Source organism: Fukomys damarensis, unplaced genomic scaffold, assembly GCF_012274545.1.
Source record: "Fukomys damarensis isolate Sample0158 unplaced genomic scaffold, DMR_v1.0_HiC HiC_scaffold_18, whole genome shotgun sequence".
NCBI classification, from domain to species: Eukaryota; Metazoa; Chordata; class Mammalia; order Rodentia; family Bathyergidae; genus Fukomys; species Fukomys damarensis.
In genome coordinates this window covers 28892906-28914151 of record NW_022900930.1, presented here as the reverse complement: position 1 = coordinate 28914151, position 21246 = coordinate 28892906, and the positions used below count along the sequence as shown (strand labels likewise).

The following is a 21246-nucleotide window of genomic DNA, read 5'->3' as shown; positions in this document are numbered from 1 at the left end:
ATTTATGTGTTTTATAATGACTAAACCTCTATACTAATTGAGGGTTTCGAGTATAATAAATTTGCCACTTCTAGAGATTATCTATATATAACTTGTATTGAATATTTTCTCCTTTCAGGTCTAATTACTTATATACAATACCTATGTCACACTATTATACAATGAATATTGTCAACAAGCAAGTCATTTGCTTGATTTTATTCATGTTTGCAAAATGTCTGTTCATAAAGAGCAGTGTTTTAGTGTGATGTCCTTGAAAAACGTAACACATTGGAGTTATGAATATAGCTTGTGGTAAAGCATGTGCTCAGCATGTATAAAACCCCAAGTTAGATCCTCAGCACTGCAAAAATAAAACAACAACAGAAATACAAAAACTCCCAAAACAGGCACTTTAGTTGTATGGCTGAGATGTTTTGTTTTGAAAATATATGAGAATTTAAATATTATTTCAAATTTATTTTAAAGGTAGGAGGACTGTAGCTTTCAAAAATATTTTAGCTGGTCAAAAGAAATTGCATATTTGGCAAAAATTATTTTTGAGAAAATATTTTAAAGCCATTTTAATGCATACTGAAGGATTTTATACCCACTGCAGACTCAAAATGCTTGTAGTGCACTTAACAACTTTTATCAGATGGACACGCTAAGTAGATTGTTTCATAGGATGTTCTGCGTAGATTCATTTGGTGATAAATTCCAAGGTATCATATGCTACAATATTTATAATCATTAAATATACTGAGATAAAATTTAATTGAAATGAAATAGTATACAGTTGTCCTTAACTTCCTTTTACCTTTTTTCTTTTAAATAGCCATCAAAATCTGACACTTGGTTAAAGAAAAAAAGCATGGGGAGATCAGTGTTTCATAATATCATTTTTTTTCTTATAATGCAAAATGGCAATAGACTGAACTTACCAGTTTATAATACAATTCTCATTTTATTTTAAACATATTTGCATGTTATAAAAATATTGATCACTGTGAGCTTTACCAATTGTTATTGCTATAAAAATGAATGCAGAAACAATATCTTTAGTGGAAATAAATTATATAGTCATTATTCTTTCTTTAAAAAAAAAATCACAGAATCTCAGCTGTTTGGTCATTGGCAGAAAACCAGTCTTTAAAGAGGCCTTTTACAGTTGAGCTCCAGTCCATTTCTGTAAAATTATCCACATAGTTAAAAAAAAACAAAACAGATTTTTGTCTTTGTTACCATGGTCTCTCTGTTCATAGACAGTTCCAACGTGGTAACAGTTTTTCATGGTAGAAAAATGATGAACTGGAAAATAGTACAATCTTAGTTCACATGTGGTCGTTTCCAGTATGAAGGGACACAGCGACACACTTCTTCACTAAATGAAAGTCCCTGCTCACAATGCCTCAGTCGATTTGTACAGGGTCGTCTGTAACAACTAGGAAAACAAAGAGGAACACATCTGTTAAAGACTAAGGCAGTGAATTCAGTATGCTGCTAATGTACTTTTAGATTTTTTCTACATTTAAACTAGAAAAAATATCAATTTATCAAAAAATTATAGTTTTCTAAATATTCAAGGTTGTGCTTAAAATTATAATATTTTGAAGGAACGAAATGGCTTTTAAAAACATGTCTTGCATGCTGATATAACAAATGGAAAGATGGGATATTGTAATCATTAGTTCTTTTGAAGTGCTTTCTGCTTTGTGGATGAAAGTAACAGAAAACAGAAAATTTGAAAGTGAATGTTTAAGGTCTGCCTCATTTTCTGTGATCACATAAGCATGGCAGAATTCACAAGAGCCTGAGACATGTGTGGGACCCAGACTTTCAAGCAATTAAAACCAGCCATCTTGGCAGGTCTGTGGTCCTCAATAAGCAGTCCTGCCCAAACTCTTGTATTTCTACTTGACAGCTGGTTGCGTGATAGTAGGTGACTCTCCCTTCTCCACTTGGACTTCCTGTGAAACGGGGTCTGGGCAGAGGGAGAGGAACAATGCTCATCTTGGGGGATCTGTTTCCTTTCAATCTAGACTTCCAATTTCTAGCAGTAGGAATAAGATTAATTTCCAACAGGGCAGAGCCATATTACTTCAATGAACTGGCACTATCTTTGAAGATCTTTCTGGAGTATGAACAAGCCTAGCACATGAAACAAGGATACAGGAAAAAATGCAAGATGGCTGGGGATGGAAATTAACAGTACACTAAAAAAACTCTACATATGGTTTCGAATTTCATTTCTCTCTTCTCTAGAAAAGAAAGTATATCTATTTAGTGTTTAAAAAATCTTCTTGCATATAAATTCACCCACAAGTATTTCTTTATTCAAAAGGGATACAATCTCAAAGATCAGTGAAAGCTGCTGATGAAAGCAGTGGACAAAATTATGGAACAGATAAATCTCAAGAGAAAATGAGAAAAGTATATATTTTCAAACTATCAGCTTTCTCTTTTGAGCCATTTGACACAAGAAAATCTGTAACTATACACTTAGTAGAGTGTACATATGAAGAGACACAATGAACAGAAAGTCTTTATTGAAGAATGTATCCTATTAAGATAAATACAATGATAGAAATTCTTTCTACTAACTCCCTAAGATAAATGTAATCATTACAGATTGAAAACATATGCTAAAAATTAATTAATTAATTCTGTGAGGTCTGGGTATGTAGTTCAGTGGAAGATCACTTGCCTAGCATGTGCAAAGCCCTGTGTGCTATTTCCATCACTAAAAAAGAGTTTTATAGAAGTCTGATGGCTGGTTAGTCTGTAGTCAAATATAAACAGTTTTGGGTTTTCACTAAGTACTAGACTCCCTCAAAGATTTTACTCGGTTTAATAAGAGTTGGTATGTACATCCCTCTGGATGCAGAAATGTCGTGTGTGTGTGTGTGTGTGTGTGTGTGTATTTTGGTTTATTGAAACAGGGTCTCTCTATGTAGTTTAGACTGGCCTTGAATTCATTATGAAGCCTAGGCTGGTCTTCAACTCACAGAAATCCTTCTAGCTCAGCCTCCCAAGTGATGGGATTACAAGCATGCACCACATTGCCCAGCTAAAAGTATATTTTTTAGGTAGTCTTTGGTAATTGGTGAAGGAATATGCAAGTAAGATTTGGACTGTAATTATTGCTCAAACATTCTAAATAGCACATATAATGATTTCTATAAGGTATTCCACAATAACAAATGAAGAAAAAGTATAATCAGTGAGATTCATTACCGGCTCTTTTATAGGAACTAAAATGCTAGGGCAGACAGATCTTCAGAAATATAAACTAAATTGAGAGCACACAATGATAGACTCTACTTTACCTTAGCAAATAATGCTGACCACTAATGGGAATATGACATTGTAAGTAAGTAAGTAAGTAAATGAATAAATAAATAAATGTCTATCTTCTGAAAAGGATATTATCCACCCATATTTTAAAATGTCGTGGATGAAAAGAATAGTGAAAATGATTAAAAACAAATGTTCCGCAAATGCAGTGAACACCAGGAAAGTACAATCTCAAGTTAGACAAAGAGGAGGAGAATGTAAAAAAACAGATGATAGAGAGGTCAGCCTGCGTGAAGTCAAAATTATCCTCTGGGTGGCAACTCTCAGAGGCTCCTTCGGGCTTACTTAGAACTTCAACATGGAGGTCATGCACCAGACTACAGCTGTCTGTCTAAATGGGAGATTAAAGAAAGGTAAACAAAAAAGGGAAAAGAAAAAAATGTGAGAGAATGGAAAGATGAAAATAAAGTGTTTGTAGATGGGGAGGGGAGGAGGGGGTGAAGGGAGGGCAGAGGTAAGGGGAAAAAAATGAGAATCAAGACTTGCCATGTAAAGGTACATGATCCCAACAATGAATGTAACTGTACTGTATCCCTAAATGTACCAATAAACTCAATAAAAAAAAAAAAAAAGAAAGGTAAAACCCAGTGCCACACACTTAGGTTCTGAGAAGTTCTGCAGAAGACAGACCTGGGCACTAAGATGCTAGTGAAACAAGAAATTAGAGAATTTTAGAAATGGAGTTGAAGACATTAAAGTTACAGAATCAAGAAACAATGACTGGTTGAGCAATACAAAAGAATGTGGTTCAAAAAAATCCAAAACACAAATACGGTTTAGAGTAGTTCATCTGATTTTCTGAGATAAAAGAGGAATAAATTCGGAGAATAACACTGAAAGTCCTTAAGTTCAATAAGCTCATTTTTTTCCTTGAAGAAGAAAGGAACAAAATCAAGGCTTAAGAAATGAGTCCCATATAACTCTGATAACATATTGACTTATTTCTCTAATTCTACAAAATACTTAGTGTAAATATTTCATAACATTCAGCAGCAAATGGAATCATCTTATTCTTTACCCATAAATTTTACACTAGAAATGCCTGTACTTATAACAGATAGTTCTAAATTATATCTGAAAGTATAATGTTTGGTAAAGGTAGGTGTGGATTGCATGGATGTATTTTGAAAATATTACACAAGTCCTCTAACTCATATAGCACACTATTTCCTTAGCCTCTAGGACAGGATTTGGAGTTCATCTTAAATATGGGTCTGGTTTTGGTTCCCCCACACTCCTATCTTTCTTTTTAGGAGCAAATCCAATCTTGTAGTTTATCATTTGTTAAAATCATGTTTTCCTTCTAAACTTATTGGCCTCATTCTGACAGGCAACTGTTAGGTTATGACAACTGCTTTTGGTTGAGATTATATTTCCAGTAAGAGAAACTGATGCTATTGCGAAGATCCCTTACCTGCATGTTTGATACTGGAATTTCTTCCCTTGTAACAAGCATTTCTGTGGATTTTCTGTACATTCACAGGCACATTTTAAAGGATTTAGTGGCTGATTTCTAGGGCAGGTTCTTTTGCACACACATTGGCATGTGTTCTCATCAAATTCTCTGTTGGCTCCGCAAGAGGTGGGGAAAAGTTTGCTTTTACAGACACACTGGCATGAGTGTGTGTCTAGTTCTTTGTGGGGTCCACAACTGGAAGGTCGGAGACCCCCTCTGCACACACACTGGCAGGTCTCTCCATCCAGCTCCTTGTTCGGTCCACAGATGTCATGGAATCCATCTGTCAAGTTGAGACAAACACATCTTCACTATACCTTACATTGTTCTGCATGTGGTGTGAAACAAACACATTTTAAAACATCTTCCCATTTAGGCATGATCCCTTAGATGGAGATAAAACTAATGACAATGTGAAACAAGAGACATCCTGTTTGCAGTCAGGCATCTCAAATAATGACTTCTGAATATTTTACAATAATCACAAAATATGTGCTAATAAATGTATAGACCATATACATATATAGAGCAAAATAAGATTCTACTTACTATCTCCAGCATTTGAGGAAAACATAAAATCTTGCTGAGCCAGGCATCTGCAGATGTGATTATTCCACATGTAATTTGTGGGGCAAGTCTTGTTGGCAGCCTGACACCTTTGGAAGAGAGAACTAGGATTAAGCAATATGTAAATGGTGCACATAAATGCTCATCTCCTTCTCATGTATATAGTAGAAATCAGTATGTCTGGTTTCTCATAAGAAAGCTTTAAAATATCTAAGAATTTAGTAAATGAAATGTGAATGTTCCCTCTCAAGCTACCTCCACCCACATGTGCTGTGAAATTCTAAGTCTAGAAGTGACCACTGTTAGTTGTATGATCTTACATGGCTCTTGACTTCTATCTTTTTAAAGCAAATATATTTGCTTCTGTGACCACAAAATGTTTCAGCTTATGAAAAGTAGGCGAAAGCCTTTTGTATTACTCTGAAATTTCCATTTTCCACTAAACAATGTATTACAGGCACCTTTACATGCATTGTCATAAAGTTCTCCTCCACTGTTTCTAGTGGCTGTAGTCCATGAAAAGAATGTTCCATTATTTGTTGTATTAATCTGTTCTAGTAATATTTAAGTTGCTTCAAATTTTGGCTTTAGAAAAAAGTCATGAAACAGAGATCTACATAGCTGTAAAGCCTCCCTCAACGTGAAATTACCACTCTCTATTCCACCAAAAAAGGTACCAAGAAAGCATTTTGTGTGTTTGATCTGACTCTTTCTCTTACCCATCTACTATCTGATTCTTTCCTTTCTTCATACCTTGCATCTCCCCTTTTTTTCCTTCATTTTTTTCTTCCCTTCCTATCTTCCTCCCTTTCAATATTCCTTATTTACTTCTGTGAATATTATGAATATATAGTTTTCAGTAAGGTACACCGATTACTCTTTCAATTTTCCTACTGTCTTGCTATCAATTAATTGGGTCCTTTCATGTTAATGCCTGTGTACAATGACCCTTTAGTTTGACTACATCTATATTTTCTGAGATGAACAAACATGAGCCCATCTTATTTTTTTTTCCACATGGAATTGACCATTCCTTCAAGGCATTTAAAAAAATGCCATTAGAGGTTATCATTTGGGATCAGTGTGTCCAGTGCAATCAGATTACATTACTTGTAGATATTTTCAAGGGGAGAACTTGAAAATGCCAGTGTACCCCACAGAATGCTTCCCTAACTGATGTCTACCAGTAGAAGGATTATTGGCTATTAATAACTTACAGAGAATATAAAAATCTGTCATTCATTTTTCAATGGATCTTGGTGTACATATCAAATAGAAATAATTATGTGCATCTTTCTCATTCTCCATCTCAATACAATATTGTAAACAACACTGTGTGGGGGAAGAAGGCTGAGATGCATTCCAACTTGACAAAATATAAGGATCACATGTAGACTTTTTAAAAAAGTTTCAGTGTAAACGGGTCATGTGCTCTAGATGTTGGGAAGAAAAGTTTGACAAAGTCGTACTGTGCGGTGACACACATTTGTTTTAAAAAACAACCTGACACTGTCTTCTCTGGGCTTGGGTCTTGATTGCACCCACAAGGCCAAATGCACCAAGAAGGTTGGAATCAAATCACTGGTAAAAATGGGACCCACTACTGTGCCTCCTTGTAGAAAATGGTGAAGAAAATTAAAATAAGCCTATATGCCAAGTACACCTGCTCCTTCTGTGGTAAGACCGAGACACAGGGACGGGCTGTGGGGAAATGGCACTGTGGTTCTTGCATGAAAACATTGTCTGGCAATGCCTGGACCTACAACCACTTCTGTGGCCACAGTCAAACCTGCCATCTGGAGACTGAAGGAACTGAAAGGCAGGAGAAGTGCTATGAGTTGATACATCCCTAGTTTATAATAAATGGGTATTTATGTAAAACTAGCTCAGTTTTTCATCATATGAACATGTTTTTGACAGAATAAGCAAATCTGCATTTTGCAACTACACTTTTCTTCAGTTTGACCACCATCTCTGAGGATTTGCCAAAGCTCGCCTGACCAGCAGTGCCAACAGCAGCTCCAAGTTCCCCAGCATCTCTATGCATTCTTCTCAGTGTGAAGGTGCATCTAAAGATTTCCTGTGAACATTCACTCCACACCATCTGCTTTAATCTCCAAGTATCGTGTCTCCATTATCTTAGTGGAAAAAAAATCTAGCGCTGGGTGCTCTGTTGAATTTACTTTAATTTTCACATTTTATTGATGTGTTATTTGCTACATTGAATCATAAACTAACATCTTCTACCATAGCATGTAAAGAGGACCTGTAACTACATGCAACCAACTGTAGGATAATAATAGCAATAACTGCTGGATGATCACAAAGCAATGTTTAAGCATTTTGGATCCGATCAAGATATTTTGTTATATTTCTATGGACATTATAGTGTGTGTACTTTTGTAGGAAATAGGCTAATTTGGGGTTTGCTTACACTGCATTATAATTTTTCTCATTTGAAATAATAAAAACATGCTTGCAATGTATGGTTTTGAAAATAGATTACTGATATTAAGCAAGAGATTCCTGTATATATATTAGGGGAAAGCATTCAGTTTATTATTTTGAAATCCAATTTAACATTACTGAGAATTTAATTCGATAATCTTCTGACTTAATACTAATGAATTACATTAAAATCTTGGCTTCTAAGAATCTTCATGTAAACACTGATTTGCTTTATCTTGCACACACTATATGCCTTTTTTTTTCAATTTTGAAAATTTAAAATAGTCAAGTGATTATCAGAGTTCAGATTAAGAGAAAATCTGCTAGGCATAGTAGCAAGGGGTGCATCCTACAAACCCAGCACTTAGGAAGTAGAGGCAGGAGGATTACTATCAGTTCAAGGTCAGCTTTGGGCTACACAGTAGATGAAGGCTAGCCTTAAATGACCTAGGGAGACTGTCTCAGAGAAGTTATGAGAAAATGCATATTCAGAAGTTTATTCTGGTCCATGCTGGTGATAACCCAGTGTGCCATCTCTCTTAGTTTTTAAATTTATATTTTTGGGATTTCTTTTTTCAAAAAAAAAAAGCTTGATACATGAATATTTTTTCATTCTGTTATACAGCAGATAGTATTAATGTGTTGTTTTAAACATTGTTCACTTTATATTTCCTGCAAAATGTTATATCTCCCAAATAATTTTAGATCTCAAAATCAAGCCATTTCATAATCCTGTCATTTTCTGGGTTAAATCACGAATATATTGTTCCAGATAAATTTAGACAGTATTCATTAATGTCCCAGAAGAATGTCATTGGCTTAAGATTTGTATCTTATCCGAAGTTTATCATCTTTATCAAATATGATGTACTTTATGTATAGTTTTATATTAGTAATTCAAATAATCCCGATGCAGGAAATTCTTATCATTCTTCTCTAAATGATAGTAAAACCATTTTGCTTCGGTGTTGAGCTATGCACGGTTTAAGTAACACATTGCCACGCTGGCTTTAGGTGGCACAATACTGTAATAGTAAGAGTAGAAAGACATTTCTTTTAGGTATTATATGTAATTTATGCTTCCATTACCTTCGCCTGTGTTTTCCCAGCCTTTGGTTGCAGCTCATTACTGGATCGTGAAATCAGTCACATGAGTTGGGAAATACATTTTCTAATGTAACAGAATAGCATATAATAAAATACAAGCCGCTAGAATGTATGTGATATATATCGTTCTCTGAAATTTTGTTTTAATCACATGCACACAAACACCCATAAATATGCACACACTAACCCCCAACACATACATTCCTCTTTAACTGTGTGGTGTTTCCCAATGTGTTTATATTTTGTTGCAGTGTCAAATATATTTGTTTTTAATGTGTGTAAAAAAAAAAAACAGAATGCAGTTCTAAGCTGTGTAAATGGCAAGAAGTGAAAGAATCATCTCAGCTACTAATGATACTGCAGAATGATGAGACCGTCTACCTCAGGAATATCTGTTAATCTGTCCATGCTTACAGCTATGTGTACAAAATCTTCTGTCCTAATTAAATAAATTGCTTTTTGGTATCTTGTGCAGTTTGAAAAAAATACTGAAGTTTCTTTTTTAATGTTTCAACATTAACTATATAAATTCAAAAGTATAAAACGTGTATAGACAAATGTAGGAATCTATTTTTGACCGTGTTATACAAAAGAGCAAGGTGTCTAGTTTTATAGTATTAAATAACGACTTTACATGATGGGGTTATAGAGGCCTTTTTTATTTGCATAGTTATTTTAAGTAAAAATATGAATGCCAGAACAACATTTTTAATTATACCTGAAATGTTTTTGGCAATACAAAATTTATATCAATGACTTATTATAGCTTGCTCAAAAGGAACTGAATATTTTAGTTTCTAATAGTTAAAACAATTTAAGTTTCTTGAAAAATATGACTGTAGTAGTTCTGTCAAAAATAAAAAACTGTTATTCATCAATATTAACATATTTTCATGTTGAAATCTGAAATCCACTGAATTAACGAAACGTTTAGATAGAATACATTTTCTAATTCCTAGATGAGGCTTTTTGATTCACAGTGAGCAGCATGTTCTTAACATTTAAAACTTCTCATGTTAAAAAAAGGGGGGAGGGAGAAAAACATTTCTGAAATAATATTTTAGAGTGAAAAGAAATATCCTCATAATAAATAAAACTCATAGAAAGTTTAGCGCAACGTTATCACCTACATGCTTGAATTTCCAAAGAAGTTTTATACTATTGAAATTTCTATTCAAGGGAAATAATGTGTATATACATACTTTAAAACTTTCTATAAATAAGTTGGTTTACCTACTGTACTTATTAAACATACTGCTTCAGAGACAGTGTTTTCTTCAAGGCAGAGGGTTATACAATTATTTGTAAAGTAGATATATGTTGAGGCTCGTGTAAACAAATAAACTTTCTTGCTGCACCTCAGTAAAACCACAACATTTTTGTGAAGGACAAAGCTATGTTTATAAGAATTACTTTATTATCTTGAAACTTCATTTGGTTTTAGCTGAATAGCTACTAGATTTTGCTCATTAAAATAAAATTACAAGAATTTAAAAATTTGTGTGTTTCTCAATATAGAGAACAATGTATTCAATGATAAATCTTATTTTGCCATTTGCCTTTCCTTCAAAAATTTAAAAAGCTGAATGTACTCCAAATATGTCCTGTTAGCTTACATCTAAATGTTCATTAATAACTACAAGCTCTTATACTTTGAACATTGTAGGAGGCTACTTTGTGCGTGCTAGTTTTGTTATTCTTTTTGGCACTGTGGTTTTTATATGCTTGACTCTTCAAATGAACATTCACGGAACTAAAGCACACTAAGAACTTTTAACTTGGCATTAGTTAGAATTGAGTTGAAATATTACTCTTTTTCAAAGAACTATAATCTTTATAACACATTTTTCAAAATTAATTACATTAGTATATTTTTCAGCTTTATTAATATATACTTGACAAATAAAATTGTACCTACTTGAGGTATACAAAGTGTAGTTTTGATATGGCTATACACTGTGATTTTGTATACAGTGCCACAACCAAGTTAGCTAATATATCCATCATCTCACACAGTTACCTGGGTGTGGTGAGAACAATAAGATCTACTTTAGCAAATTTTAACATCAATACACTATGATTTCCTACAGTTGCACCTGTAATGAGTACAGAACTCCATAGCTTATTCATCTTGTAGCTAATTGCAAATTTGGACACTGTGATCAACATTTCCCTGTTTCTCTACTCCTTAGAACTTGGTAGCCAGTCTTATTCTATGCGGTTCCCCTCCCTTTTTATTTCACATATAAGTGAGACAATACAATATTTATCTTTCTGTGTCTGGCCAAACTTTAGGTAGCATGATGTTCATCCATATTGTTGCAAATGGTAGGATCCTTATAATATGCTTTTAATTGAAAAAATATTTAACTAAGCTTTGATTTATGTTCAACTCTTTATTGATCTACTTACTAATTATCTAACATATTCCATAATTCAGTCAAATGAATGATAGCATTAATTTAATACAAATTCTACCTATAGTCCTTCTTGACTTTTCAGAGTAAATTAAATATAAAATGTGATATAAATCAGATACTCTTGTCACCGCTTTTTGTAAGACCTTTTTACAACAACTCACAGCAGGTTAAAATTTTACTGACCAGGTGTCATCTATAATCCACAGTGATGACCCCCAAGTGGCTATCTTCCCTAGGTTTTACAAAATGTGGAGCATGATCCATTAACATTAGTGAAATCCATCACTGAAAGCAGATATTATGAGCAATCACACTATCTTTCAGAGCGTCTTCAGATTAACTCACTAAGATATCCACTAAGATGATCTGTACTTTATCAAGAAAACAAGGAAAGGAACCTCGGCTACATTAATAATTTTGATAAATACAAAAATGGGGCTTTTATTTCCTAAATATCAACTGTTGTGGTTATCTTAAATTCAAACATATAAAGATTCTGATCTTTTTTGTTTGACACTACTGACTGAAGCGTAGCTGGTTTTCTCAGTGTCACAGAGCCCTGGGTAAAATGTTCATACTTTCATTCCAAATGTCTTTGGATTGTCTGGTTCATCTTGAGTTCATTATGCATAGCCTTTGAACACATTTTAATGTCTACACATATGTTGACTTGTTCAAATTTTTGCAAGAATGGTTAACAGTAAATGGTACATGGTTAAGTAAAAGTGGCTTTTAGGGTTAGGGGCATAGCTTATTGGTAGAGCATGTAATCAGTGCCTAGCATATGTGAGGCCCTGGGTTAGGTCAATACACACACACACACACACACACACACACACACACACACACACTGAAGAAAGTTGAGGATGAAGAGGAAGGGGAGAAGACAGAAGGAGGAGGAGAATAGCAAGAAAAATGGCCTTTGTCTTTATATCATTAAGTAAATTTTTCAGTATTATACATGGATATCAGAAATACATTCACATATCATTTTTGTATTAAATTTTACTAATTTCATGTGAATTCATGCTCATGTGGATTATTGCCTGTGTTCCATTGCCTACTGACAGGAAGAATGGTGGACAGAGTTGGGCTTCCTAGGACATCAAAGAAGCAATGGTAGGCCGGGCTCACTGATAAAAATTCCAAGAGTTTGATACATTTTTTCAGGTCTAATATTTGAAAGACATAAAACAGTTGTAATCTTTAAAAAACAGACTGATACAGTTCATCTTTTCCTTTTGTATGAATGTATGTGACTGTTGGAATCTAGTAATCTGCATTTACAAAAGCTCAACCAAAAACTTGGACATAAAGCAAGACTCATGCTATGTCTCGGGCGACTGACTAAGTAGAGGACTACTTGACCTGATATTTAAGTGAATGGCTATCACAAATGGGCACAGGGGAACAAGTCATGGAAAGGTACTGAGGACTACACTTTGCTCTTGTACTTATTTTTTAATTTGTGTAGACATACAAGGTTTAGAGTGTGTTAGAAGGTTGAAACAATTTCATAATTATTTTATAAGGCTGTCAGTGCTTATTTCTATATTTAACTCAACCTACCAGAACCAGACTAGAGAATTCACAAAAGTAAATAACCTGAAATTCTCAAAAATGCCCATCAACAAGAAGTGATCTCATTACCTCAACATAACCAGAATTCATTAAAAAAACAAAAACAAAATGAGAACCATGACAATGACAATAAGATGACAACAGAAGAGTATAAGGATATACATGAGAGTAAGTGATTTTCTGCACAATTTTTTCTGTAATCCTAAAATTGCTTTTGAAATGAAATCTTCAACATTTTCTGAAAGTGAATGGTTGAACTGATCTAATGATGACATTTATTTTGTTAGAACTTAATATTCAGTTTTGTTTACAAGGATCTTTTATCCAGCAGCCACTACCTTTGAGAGAAGCACCACAGACACAGCAAGAACACAGAAAGGTACTGAGGGAATCATCTTGGTGATTTACAATTTGCTGTTTTTGCTCCCAGTAATCAAGCATCTTTACGAGATAGAAACCACACAGCACAACAGTAGGGACAGTTTATAGCATAGTCTGTCTTTAGAAAAAAAAAAGATAATGCTCCAGGATCTGAAATTGCTTGTCTGAGATTTATTGATAAATTGATATATCAATAAGTGTTCATTTGAAGGTGTTTGATAGTGTTTACAAAATGAGCTTTGTGGAAAAGAACACGAACAGATACATGAATTAAGATTTCAAACATAATTGCATTAAGGACACAAGCTTTTAAACTTTCAAAGAAGATATTTTCAAAGAAGAATAAAATATATATTTTAAAATGCTAGGGGGAGACTAGTTTTTGATCAATTGATACAGACTCTGTTCGGATTTAATTGACAGTTATAGTATCTACATTTGTGCCCTTATATAACTTAGTAAGCTTATTTTATCATGTTATACTATTTATTTATATTTTTAAAAGCAACAAAATATGATCTTCAAATTAAAGGTGAATCAACGGGAATTAAAGTTGGAAGAAAGGAAAACTCATGGATCCCCAAGTTTCTTAGAATTTGGACTGATGATCTGTTATTTATTGATTAATAACAGACAGCACTCAAGTTCCAAATCAAAGATTACCTGGGCTATAAATTCATGTTTCCCCTTTGGAAAAGAGAGTCTTACAAGAATGAAATTTTACTTCAGCCTCAGTAAGTGGAATATCTCATAAGCAAATGTGGGGTTTTTTTAGTATTTAGTAAATACTGCCAACATTTTTCTAAAAACTGAAAACAGTTAACAATAAAAACACTAATTAGCCCTCAGGTCTAGTTTATCTATTATCTATTTCTATAATCTTTTAAACTTTTTTTTCATCTTTCTCAAGAATATGATTGTCCCCCAAAGACTGAGGTAGCTTCTTTATCAGCTGAACTAATAATATGTACCTTCTCCTTTTATATGCATTAAGAACAATCCAAGAAACCTTGGTTATGCTGAACTTTGTTTTCTTATTCTTCTGACAAAATTTCTAGTGCTACAGCAGTCTTTCTACAAAAACAGTGAACTCCACAGGAGCTTAGCTTCTGAGGTATAGCTTTTGTCATTTTTTTAAACTTAATATACTACTCATTTCACAGATTAAAACCCAATTAAATTATTACTTGTAGTATATTACTTGTCTTCACAATGTACTGTTTTCTATCTATTGGGATAGTCCATGCTACCTAATTAACCAGTCAATAAACTTACCACTGTTAACCTCAGAACACTTAGGTCTCTATGTGATCTCTCTCTCTCTCTCTCTCTCTCTCTCTCTCTCTGTCTCTGTGTCTTTCTCTCTCTCTCTGTGTCTCTCTCTCTCTCTCTCTCTCTCTCCTCTCCTCTCCTCTCCTTTGCACTCTTTCTGATCTGTCCTATACTGACTTCCCCACAGCATACTGTCATAGTAGAGAAACTTGAAAATATTTATTCAATTGTGTATCAATCAATAGCTACTAAATGAAATAGGTTTATGGACGGCAGTATGATTATGTTTCTAAAACATAATGTCAAGAGAAGAAAGCTCTGTCAGCACTTTAATATAAAATTTCAAGTACAGAAACCCATACTATATAATCTCTGGTGATAACCTAATACATCCACATGCCATAAACAAAGAAAATCAAGAATGAGTCTAATTTTCAGAACGGTGATTACCTCTGCAAATGGAGAATGAAGAATGACTACTGGGGCTTTGGGTTGTACCTTAAGAAAATATGACAATATTTGTTCAATTTCAAATTTTCTTTTGTTTTTGCCCTTTCCTATATGTTTGAGTTTTTCAAACATGTTAAAGTTTTAAGCGCAGTAATGACTACATACTTAAAGAAATGAATTACAGTTAAACAAAGTTGGTTTGAATTTCTGCTTTGCTACTTTTTTAGTTGTGTGCCTGGGGAAATTAACACTCTGATTCAGTTTCTCCTGTGTAAATAGGAATCTACATATTATGCCACCAGGGCCGCTCATTCAAAAATACAAAAGTGCAGATACTATACCCTTCTGTGTATTTTAGCGTTCTCTGGAGAATTAGACCACTCTGGACCCATATACACCTTCTTCAACTCACACACATTATGTATCCAGGATTCTTCAATTTCCATGCCCATTTCTGTGCATTTGCACTGTTCATTTGTGTGTGGGACTACTTAGCAATCTTTCCTACTTTCCATTTCAATAGCTTAGTGTATTATTGGTTCCTAGTAGGCTTACAAAAATAGCTGAATGAGGGAAACCCAATATAGTGTATTATATACTTCTTATATTAGAAATATAAGTGTTTGTACTCTCACACATGAATTCCTCTAATTAGGGAAATAAATACATTTTTTATTTTTAGATACTCCATATTTTCTAGTAGAATGTTATACAGACAAAAGACTGGATATAAATATCTGACAAATATTGGGTATTGCTGCTTATTTACTAATAGTTCTTGTTATAAAAAGGTGGTCAAGGACAACCACAGAGTTCAATTTAAAGAAAAATGTGAGAGGAAATAATTGGAAAGAAATAAATAATCTGTGAAACTACCATAAGTATATTAATACCTGACTACTCAATTAGTAATAATCACTGCTATCTCTGGAATTGATGAAATTCTTTGCTATATCATACCGATACTGATACTGAGATCTGAATGTTTTGCTGTAAATACCAAAAATGCCATTTGATAGCAAGGGAAGAGCACTGGTTTCCAGAATAGAAGGTCCTGAAATTGTATCTGTTGTTGGCAATCTTTAGCTGATTAGCACTATACACATTATCAGGTTTAAGACACAAATTTCTCGTCTGTAAAATATTAGTAACAATAGCAACTAGAACGCTTATTGAATGTCACACACTATACAAATATGCATATGGATTACTGATTAGAATATCATGTCTATGATTAGGCGTTGTTAGTATTTATATATTATGATGTTCTACACTCTTAGATAATATCTATTAGAGCATATTACTGAATACATTATGAAAGATTAAGACATGTTATACTATATTATGTTATATTTGATATTTTTACTTATAGATCATTTCATAGATAGTCATAAGCAAGTTTTAAAAACTAACAAAAGCCAGAAAAGCTGGAAATCTGGGAATTAATTTTCAAAACAGGAAGTCGCACTCTTCACCCTGCTCTGTCACATATTGTCATGAAGGAAGCAACCTGAAGGGCTCTTACTAGACACAGCACAGTGTGTGCTTGGTACTTAGTAACATATAGCAAAATGAAGTACAATAATAATAACATGATACATAATTCTTTTCTTTGACTGAGAGTGATTGGAGGTTAGAGCCAGCCAGATTCATCTCTGTTCTCTCTCACCAAAAACATTCTTTGTCTATTTTAGTGACTCAATTAATACTTTGTTGACTTATGACTCCTTTGAACTCTTAATTATTTAACTTTACTTCATAAATGATGCAAAACAAATGACTGGTTACCTTTTTAATTTCATCATAAATGAGATACCATACATTTGAAGAGGCATATTTTGTCTTCTCCCTGACAATGAATGATAAGAGCCAAGAATGGAACAGAACTAGGAATCTGGCCCATCTGGATGAAACTTCAAACTCTATACAAGAGTTCTGGGAACCCTCCCATATCCACCAAAAACAAGGAAAGGGTTAAATGTTCTAAAGACATGCTACACTTTGTTTATCTATTTATCTTCATGGACATTCAGTTGTTTCCAGTTATTGGTTACTGAAGGTTTGGATACAAGTTATTGTGTGAAAGTGTGTATGTACGTACTTTATTCTTACTTAGGAGGGCACTTTATGGATCACAATTTAAATACGTGTTAAATTCATTTGCATTTGCCAAACTGTTTTGAAAAATGGTTGAACATTAATATATTCTTATCAATAATTATATGAGTTTTAGTTATACCACATCATTTCCCACAATTTTTTTCTGTTTCTCTTTAATTTTAGCATTTGTGGTGAGTGTTTCTCTTCTTAAGCAAGGTTAGGAGTTTTACCATAGCTATTCATCAGTCATGCATATATAATGTCATTATGGTAGATCTTTTTACTAATTTGCAGGTTTAACTCACAACTGGATAAAGACCAACATTGTAGAGAAGAGAAACAGAATTGAAAATAAAAATATTTAGGTGAATTATATGTAATAAATCACTCACTTATAATGGAAATAATATCATCTCTAAGAGGACAAAAGCTGAGTGTAGGGAGATGAAAATCATGATTATTACAATGAATTTTAGCCTTTCAAAACCCAAGGAAATCTTATTCCTTATTACTTAACTTTTATTAGATTTTATTAGCTATTATACAAGCAGCACAGGTATCAGGAGATCTCCAGAGGATGTGCAGAAATTCTGGTGAATAGATGGGTGTGGCAGGAGCACATTCTTGACTTTGAAATCTTAAAATCATGCAGTGGGAGGTACCTATTAGTGCTCTGGCTGTGCCTGTTTGCTGTGTGGATACTTCGTATGCTGGGCCCTTGGTGTTTTTGAGTGTGACTTGAACACAGATAATTAAATAATTAAATAAAAATTATTCACATTTTATTATTAATCCTACAAATCTATGCATACAATCATTATGTCAAACACTGCATACAATCATTATGTCAAAGTTGATAACATCTGACTCAATATCCATCAGCTAAAGTTAATAGTAGTACTCTCATATCCAGCAGAGTTACACTTTAAATTCTCTAAATTTTTTAAATGATTATTTTAAAAATCGGGAGGAGTTGAAGAGAGGGAAGGAGATTCGGGAAAAAAGAAGAACCAAGAGATAATAAGTACAGGTACAAATTCTTTATGATGAATGTTATCATTGTGCATATCTAAAATGTACCAATAAAATAAAAAATAATGATTTAAAAATCATTTTACTTTTGATGGTAAAATAATGATTGTGGGCATGTAACAATCTTTATATTTTCATTGCTATATATTTATATCAAATGGTAGTTTGTGCATGTAACATTACCATTTATTACCATAACATTTTATTTCTCAGTAAAAAGGTTATAAATTTCTGTGAATTGTTAATTTTTTTTGAAGTATTGAGGATTGAACTCAAGAACTTTGTCTAAGCTACATCCTTAGCCCATTTTTTATCTTGTATTTTGAGATGGTGTATTGCTACATGTGTCTCTGACTTGGCCAGGTCATGCTCCAATTTGTAATCCTTATGACCCACCCTCAGTGTGGTGGGATTATAGGGGTTCATTAGTACACCTTAGGTTTAAAGTTTTCAGTTTAACTTTTAACTTATAGTTTTATTTTGTCATTTTAACCCTATATTGAATAAAAAGGAAACTTTATATTTTATTGGTATCTATAAAGCTCAAATATGCAAGTAGTACATAAAGAGATAGATATACATTACTATCTGTGTCATTAAAATTTCATGATGGGAGTGAGTAGCAAAAGTACCTATGAATGAATCCTTGGCAAGGACTAATGAAAAGGTTGAACAGTAGTATAATAAGGGAAATTATTTTCCAATGATATTGCTTTATTTTATACTCATATATGACAACATGTAAAGTCATATCTAAAAAACTATGTTATTTTAAAACTATATATGTTATGTAAGATACATTATATGTATAAGTATACCTTTATTATATATTGGTTGGAATATAACATATTTCTTATTGTATTCAGTGGTACAGAAAATGTTAAAAAAATGAATCAAAGATCTAAATCAGACTTGGATCTTAACAATAATAAGTTTTTTCTTTAGTGACTGACTGACTTTTGGATGCCAGATACTATGCTAAGGATTGCATAAAGGGCTCAGGATTTTATTGAGTACTCCAGAGAACTTTGTACTTACTGTTTGCTTAATTTATAAAATAAGACAAGTATTACTGACCTCACAGAATATTTTGGTGAAGACTAAGTGAGATGTAAATAAAAGGCCAAGAACAGTGCAATGGATGGATTATTTTTGAGAACTTTTAGTTAGATATTATGGAGTATATTAAACTCCCTGGAACACTCTCACAATCCAGTTTCACAGGCCATTTTATAGCCCCCAATGAAGCCATATAAAGGCATATTACAAATCCAGTAACTGCTGCAGGTTTTAAAGAGCAAAGGTCACTGTGATATTTTGACTAGATAAATGCAGAAGAAAGACCTTCGCCTGAGCTCTGAGAAACAGATAAGGCTTTGGAAAGGCAGAGAAATTTTTTCAAGCCAGGACAGAATAGAAACAAGATACAGAGCAGGAAATGAGTGTGATATTCAGGTAATCAGATTTTGTGAAATACAGACTTGGTGAATAATGAGATACAAAACAAGGAAGAGAGGCCATTAATAGAAACACATTGGTGAAAGATTTAGGCTAAAGTTTTTGAACAGTTGACAGATATTTTCTAGTCAGATGAATGAAATGAAACATTTAAAGTTTACTTATGACATTATATAGGAGTGAGGGAAAGATCTGATACTAGAAAACTGTAATGACACCACTGCATTAATTCAAGCATGCACATGGAGTAAAGTGCATGAAAGTGATGGAGATGAACTACATGTTTAGGTGGGAATAGATATCTGTCCTTCTCCCAAAATAACCAGTCATGTTTTGGTGGGACTAAAGAAGAAGCAATGAATGTAACTGTGTGATTCAAAGGTCTAAAAGAATAAGAGACAATACTGCTGTGAATAGTGGAAAAATTAAAAGGACTTGATAAATGTTTGGTTTTGCAGTTAGATCTAATATAATTACATAGCAATGTAAGACAATTTAGATAAAGTGCTGGCAGTAGAGGTGAAGACTGTGGTCAGATCTTCCAATGTAATTTAGGAAATCATGAGCACATAGACAATGGCTAAAGTTCTCAGAATGAATGAGTTGCCAAGAGAAACAGGACTGAGAAAGGAAATCAAACTCTTAGGACTCCAGTCATGAAACTGTGCCTACGCTGTCTCTAGACAGGGCCTCTCACTTGCCACTCTAAGTAGAGTAGTGCAAAAAAATTCAGTGGGGAAGAACATTACTGGCATTTTATCTTTATAGTGCACTAGCCCAAAATGGGATATTTCCTTAAATTTTTGTAATACATATGTTTCTCTGTCAACTTTTTATATTTAAAAAAATAAATGTTGGAGTTATATAATAACTGGATATTACTATTCACTGGAAATCCTAAAAACAAGAGCAAAATCCCTATTTTGGGGTAGAAATTTCCTAGGCTCATATTTCATTGCACATTGATTCAGTATAAACTTTTCACAGGATGAGGATATAACGCTCTCTTCACTTTCTTCTTGATGATCAATTTCTGGTATTTGCCAAATTAAAAAAAATAGGAAGACAACTTGAATAAAAAAATGATAGTCTGAATGTTAATTTTTAGTAATAGCAACAGAACAAAATGTTCAAGTAATTAAGTACTACTCAACATCCAGTTTTAGATGAAATAAGAAACAGGTTTACATGCATCTATCTTTCTAACTTCAATTATATTAAAATGCAATTATATGTAAGAAATTATAGGAAAGACATGAAAGTATAAGAAAGTCAACTGAATGCTAATAGATATAAATTTATTTGTTTATAGTTATTTTTTTGGTTTTTAATAAAATCTTATCAAGTGTTAAGTGTGTGAAACTTTCACATAATTTATGAGTTAGCAAAACTGATTTTATGAATGTTAGGATACCTTACTCATAGCATAAACTAGTGCACTGTGTTATTCTGTAGAGCTGTTTTCTTTATATTGTGAGTTACTTCATTAGAAAACGGGCTTCCCTGTTTTGGTTTAATCTTATTGTACCATAAATATTTGTCTTGTATTTGATGCAAAGCATAGCAAATTTCACAAAACTTCTTTTAATAAACTTGTGTATACTTTAAAATAATTTTATATTAGCAAAGAAGGCAAAA

General features: G+C 33.1%; 1 protein-coding gene and 1 pseudogene across 1 annotated transcript in view; one reads left to right on the top strand and one right to left on the bottom strand.

The window, feature by feature from the left end:
- Positions 1-973: 973 nt before the first annotated feature.
- The window catches only part of Vegfc (vascular endothelial growth factor C), a 41581-nt gene continuing 21308 nt past the window's right edge, over positions 974-21246 (bottom strand). Inside the window, exons 5-7 of the mRNA XM_033765552.1 lie at positions 5342-5448; positions 4751-5075; positions 974-1423 (exon numbers count right to left, since the gene is read on the bottom strand). Of these exons, the coding sequence (XP_033621443.1) occupies positions 1309-1423; positions 4751-5075; positions 5342-5448 (547 nt within the window). The 3' untranslated portion in view covers positions 974-1308. The remainder of the gene's footprint in view (positions 1424-4750; positions 5076-5341; positions 5449-21246) is intronic.
- LOC104866066 lies at positions 6786-7201 on the top strand (annotated as a pseudogene).